Genomic DNA, 5,924 nt, shown 5'->3' with positions numbered 1-5,924 from the left:
GTCCGTCCGTCCATGAATCAATCAATCCGTCCGTCTGTCCATCCGTCCATCCATCAGTCCGTCCATGAATCAATCAATCCATCCATCTGTCCATTTGTCTGTCTGTCCATCCATGAATCAATCCATCCATCCGTCTGTCCATCCGTCTGTCCGTCCATCCATCCATCCATCCGTCTGTCCATCCATCCATCCGTCCGTCCATGAATCAATCCGGCCGTCTGTCCATTTATCTCTTATTATTGAACTTTTACATTGTCATCATTTCTTCTGACTCCAACCAAAACTCGATTCACACCTGAGTCCTAACTCTGACCCCTGACCCAAAAGCAGCGTTTCCCCTTGTGGGGCCCAGGTTTCAGTCCCACAAGGAGCAGTGGGTCCCCACAACGTAGCGTCAGGAAAATGGTCCCCATAAGGTATTACAAACAAATGTACAAACACACACACTGCGGGGCTTCAAACGGTGGCCCTCCTCAGAGGGCGCCGTTCGTGCGGCGGTACCGAGGGACCAAAGAGGCAGAGAGGATGACGGCGGTTTGCTGGGAATGCTGGGACCTGAAGTTACGGCGGAGCGGAGCAGGACACATGCAGCCGCTGATGCGACGCCGCGCCACGCAGTAGCTCGTAGCGCCCCCTCTGGCAGGATGGGAGCCACGTGGGCCTCAGGATGCTGTTAATATTGTTCCTCATGAACCAATAGAGCTCCTTCAATACGTCAGATTAGCTCACTTCATGTCTGTTTGGAGCTAAAGTGGAGAAAATTCAGTGGAAGGAAAACCCAACGCTGCTGTGGCGCTCCCAGTTCCTGCGTGAAGAGTTGGTGGTGACAATTTGCTTTCATTTTAAGGCTTTCATCACAGAAACGCTGCATGAGGTTTGATCTGGTCCAAAGATCAGAGGAATGAAAATAACAGACGTACCGTACCTGACCGTACCTGATCTGACCTGACCTGACCTGACCTCACCTCACAGCTGGGCTCCTTTCTCCTAAAATCTTTAAACACAGCCGATGATGTAACAAAATTTCTGATCCAAATGAGAATTTCTTTGGTTGAACCAATCAAAATGCGAAATGCTTTCAAAGATCACGTTTATCAAGATGGCCGCCGTTTTGATTCTTTTAAGCCAATAAAATGTTCCCATCGTTATGACATCATAAACTGAGACTTTGCTTTTAGCAGGTGCCACACCATTAACTGGAAGGAGACTTGATAGTTAGCGTTAGCATTACTAATTTCTCTATGCGTTTAGCAGTTTAGCCTTAGATTCTGCAGATTTTTTATTTAGCAGTTTAGCTCAAGCTTCGGTTAATTTTAAATTAAGTTTAGCAGTTTAATGTTGCCTTATGCTAATTTTTTAGGTGTTCAGTGGGTTAGCATTAGCCTCTGACAGTTTGTAATGTTTAGCATTAGCTCCTCCTAATTTTTTTACGTGTTTAGCGGTTAGCATCAGCTTCCGCTAGTATTGTAATGTTTTTAGTGGTTTTACTATCAAATTCTTAGCTTCACTAATTAACAGCTAGTGAAGCTAACATTTTGTTAGCTCACCAGTGGTAATACCTACAGCTGATTTCAGCGGAAACATTTTCCACATGACTGCTGGGAATGTCTGTGCCAAATAGGTCCTTTTTGTTTTTGCATTTGGAATATTTTAGCTGAAATATTTAATTATCTGCTGCACTAATGACAGAAACAGCTGTTAGCATTAAAACCATGTTCATATGCTGCACCTTCCTGTTAGTATTGCTCTCTCTGACTCTCTCACAGCCTCAACATGGCAAAAGTTTCATTTAATGAGCAGGAAAACCAGTCAGGCTGATTATTCTGGGAACCAGCAGATTGTTCCTCATCTACTTACGTTTTAACAACCTGAGCAAAAACGGTTTCAAAATGATGAAGAAACCTCCTTTTAGAAAGGACGACACATTAAAACTCCGTATTTCAGCATTTTTTATGTTTCCTGTTTGTTTTTGGTTTGGATAAAGAAAAAAAATGAAAATAAAGCTCTTTTTTTTTTTTGCATTTTGTTGAATTTTATGTGCGCCAAGTGGATTTTACCACATGACGGTTAAAAATCAGAGGATATTTAGTTGCTCCTGTCTGTCTGTCTGCCACCAGATGACTCCAGCTTGAGGAGCGGAGAAGCTGAACCCGCCGCCGGGTCCATGCAGCCTCCAGAGCTGGCTGGGAAACCAGGTAAAAACCCAGTAATTACTCATGTTCATGTAGAAACTCAATGAAATGTTGAGTTTTACACAAAAACTCCTAAAATGATCAAAGTAATACGCTGGACTTTCTCTGCTGACTCAGCAGGTTCTAATAGTTTTGAGTTTTTAAATTCTTGTTTCGTTTTAATTTGTTGGGACTTTTTGCTAATTCAGTTTGTTCTAACTAGTCTTTGCTAGTTTTTGTTAGTTAAATATTGTTTGGTGTTGGATTAGACCTACTTAATTAACTTGTGAGGATTCTTGACAAACTAAAATTTAGCTAACTAGAAAAAATCCTGTTGAATTAAGAAGCTTATCAGTTGATTTAAGGCAGATTTTAGTTGTTAAAGTAACAAAATGTCTTTATGTTGAGTAAAGAAAGCAAAATAAGTTCAGTGTTTGTCAGACTAGCATAAACTAACTTTTCAATCTGAAGTGATTTGGGTTAATTTATTAATGTTATTTTAGTTAAACGTCATAAATCCAGTGGTAAGTTTTTGAGTGTAGTTTCAGTTTAGTCTTTTTTAGTCTTTTCATAGTTTGGTTCACTTTTAGGTGCAGAATTTAAAAAGGCCACTGAACTGCGATCGTGTTTACATCGACTGGTTAAACAGAAGAGACTCGTTTTGAAAAATGTATTTAATTATTGATATTTATATTTATTATTATTATATTAATGCACAGTGGAGCAGTTGGTAGAGCTGTTGCCTTGCAGCACGAAGGTTCTGGGTTTGATTCCCGGTCTTTCTGCATGGAGTCTCCATGTTCTCCCTGTGCATGGTGGGTTTTCTCCGGGTTCTCCGGTTTCCTCCCACAGTCCAGAAACATGACTGTCAGGTTAACTGGCCTCTCCAAATTGTCCCTAGGTGTGAGTGTGTGTGTGCATGGTTGTGTGTCTCTGTGTTGCCCTGCGACAGACTGGCGACCTGTCCAGGGTGACCCGCCTCTCACCCGAAACGTTGGCTGGAGATGAACCAGCACCTCCCGACCCCACTGAGGGAAAAAGGGTGCAAAATAAATAAATGGATGGATGGATTATTATATTATTTATTATTTAATTTTTGTTGACCAACCGGCTGACTGGAGTTTTATTCCAACTGCTTTACTTTCAGCGAAAGGCTAATAAATAGATTCATAAACGAAGGATGTTATCCATAAATTCGTTATGTTTTAGTTTCATAAGCGTCCAGTCAGTTTCTTTCCTTCGATTGAAACATTTTCTCCGTTTGGTGAATTAGTTTTAGCTGGCAGTAACCTCTGGGCTCAGGTTGAGGTTCTGGAGCGTTTCCTCCTGATGGATGGTTCTGTAACTGAAGGTCCAACAGGAACAGAACCAGAGCCGACTTTCTCTCTGCAGCTACCCGGAGGAACCCAGGCTTGCATAAGCTCCTATTAACACAGCAGCCACTTCTAACAGCAGCGCCGAGGTCCAGGTTCTGTTGGACTGGAGTCTGGATCTTTCTGCTTCCTACAGCGTCACGGTTCCTCCCTGACTGAAACACCAAACCTTTTACTTCACATTATCTCTAAGTGCAAAATGAAAGGAGGAAATGGAAATCTGTGAAATGATTAATCGGATTAATAATGATTAATCGATTGTTTAAAAAATAATCATAATTGATTAAGAGTTAATTGACTCAAAAATGTGTTTGTGCGTGTCTATATATATGTTTCTGGTTCAAATCCTGTGGAAAAAATCTTTTGTTGAGCAACTTTTGCATCCAATTATTTATCAGTTAATTAACAAATGAATCCCCAAATCAGCCCAACATGGCAGGAATGTTAGTAATTATTAGCTGCAGATGCATCTGATGTTACAAATATCATGCTTTCACTGAAGGAATCAGATTTTTTATTTAAAATAAGCTTAAGTGGTTACATGAAAATCTGCAGAAAGTGGCATTTTATATGATTAATCGATTCTTTTGGCGATTAATCATGAGAATAATCGATTAATCGTCAGGAAAAGTCAGCTGAATTACTAATATATAACAGATGCGTCTCCATCAGCTCCTCTGTGATGTAATTGATTATTTGTGGGTCCTGCAGCAGAGATCAGCCATCTTGCTGCCTGGCTCTGTCGGACCTGTTCCCGTCCGTCACTCCAGGCAGGCAGTAATGTGTTGCAGCCTGGCCTTTCCCCTGCAGACGCTCCGAATAGTTTCTGTCCTCCTGGACTTTTTGCTCTGAACTTCGGTCCGTCTCAGATGAGCTCACATCCAGGAAGCCCAGCAGTCTTTCTGCACCGACTTGCTTTATAGCTTCCTGCGTTTCTAAAACAGCGTCAGGTTTCGCTCCTCCATGTTTCGTGGCTGACAGCGGCTCTCTAAGGAGCCGTCAAACCGTCCGCCGGGGCCGTTCGGACCGCGGTGCAGCCTGAGGTCAGCGGGAAGACCCGGAGCGGCGCCGATGTTTCAACAAGCCGTCCGCTCTGGATAAAACTGAAACGAGACTTTGGTTGTTCCCAGTCTGGACTTTGACTATCCCAGGGGTGTCAAACTCCAGTCCTGAAGGGCCGCTGTCCTGCAGTTTTTAGATGTGCCACAGGTACAAAACACCTGAATCAAATGGCTTAATTACCTCCTCAGTTCTCCAGAGCCTTGCTAATGACCTAATTATTCTATTCAGGTGTGGTGCAGCAGAGGCACTTCTAGAAGTTGCAGGACTCCGGCCCTCGAGGACTGGAGTTTGACACCCCTGGACTAGACAAACCTCCAACAGGTTTAGATTTGTCTTTGCACAACATTTCAGACTCAGATTGGATGGAGAGCAGCTGAGATTCTCACCTGGACTTTGACTAGACCATGGATCTTGAGCAGGAGTTTGAAACAATTGTTCAGTTTTCATTTGAAACACGGAGCTGCTCACATCAACTCAAAGCTTCTTTCTCATTAAAACAACTTTTTTATTCTACTTTTAGGATGTTATTTTGGTTAAAATGTCTTTATTCTGATAAGTTTATGAGTATTTTCTCATAATTAAACAAGATTCTCGTAGCCTGACCCTGATACTCTCTTGTACACCTCAGAGAAGGAATTTTCCCATTATATAATCTGCAGCGGAGCGTGTACTTTTTAATCAATATTAAGGAATTAATGACTTAAAACAAGCTCTGAGATTGTTCTGACTTGCAACCTAGTTTTGTCTTATTTCTGGTGTACTCGGGTATTTAGTACACTAGAAACCAAAAATACTTGGTACGGTTTTGTGTTTTTGCAGTGAATGAGGCGTATTTATGCTAAATGAGGGGAATAAAAACTTTGTTAGAAACAACAATTTGCTGCTTGTAGAAGTTTGGCAAAAATATGATGACTCGTATTGTGAAATATTAAAGTGCAAAAACTGAAAACTGGTTGTGATTTGATTGAAGAAGGAGGTTTTACATGTTTTTAGACAAATACAAATTAAGCCTAATTTTTTACAGAAGCATTTCTCTGGTTTTCTCCAAGTCAGACATTTTGTGAAACCAACGGTCCCGACCATAAAAAGACACATTTCTTTGTTTATGAGCAACTTTGGGAAACGGATTAGGAGGTCAGCAGTGAAGCACGGTCAGGGAGTTGGGGACCTTTTCAACGTTTTGTCAAACAATTCCCATGATCCAGTTTGTTTTTGGTTTATCTGGCAGACTGAAGAGCCAAATCCGCTTTAACCCGACTCCGGTCCGCTTTAACCCGACTCCGGTCCGCTTTAACCCGACTCCGGTCCGCTTTAACCC

General features: G+C 41.9%; 1 protein-coding gene across 1 annotated transcript in view; it reads left to right on the top strand.

Annotated features, from left to right (window-relative positions):
• The window catches only part of fgfrl1a (fibroblast growth factor receptor like 1a), a 63,625-nt gene that overhangs the window by 48,863 nt on the left and 8,838 nt on the right, over nucleotides 1–5,924 (top strand). Inside the window, exon 4 of the mRNA XM_008421177.2 lies at nucleotides 2,118–2,195. Coding sequence (XP_008419399.1) covers nucleotides 2,118–2,195 — 78 coding nt within the window. The remainder of the gene's footprint in view (nucleotides 1–2,117; nucleotides 2,196–5,924) is intronic.

This window comes from Poecilia reticulata, linkage group LG10 (assembly GCF_000633615.1).
Source record: "Poecilia reticulata strain Guanapo linkage group LG10, Guppy_female_1.0+MT, whole genome shotgun sequence".
In the NCBI taxonomy this organism is placed as follows: Eukaryota; Metazoa; Chordata; class Actinopteri; order Cyprinodontiformes; family Poeciliidae; genus Poecilia; species Poecilia reticulata.
This window is presented reverse-complemented; position numbering and strand designations above follow the sequence as displayed.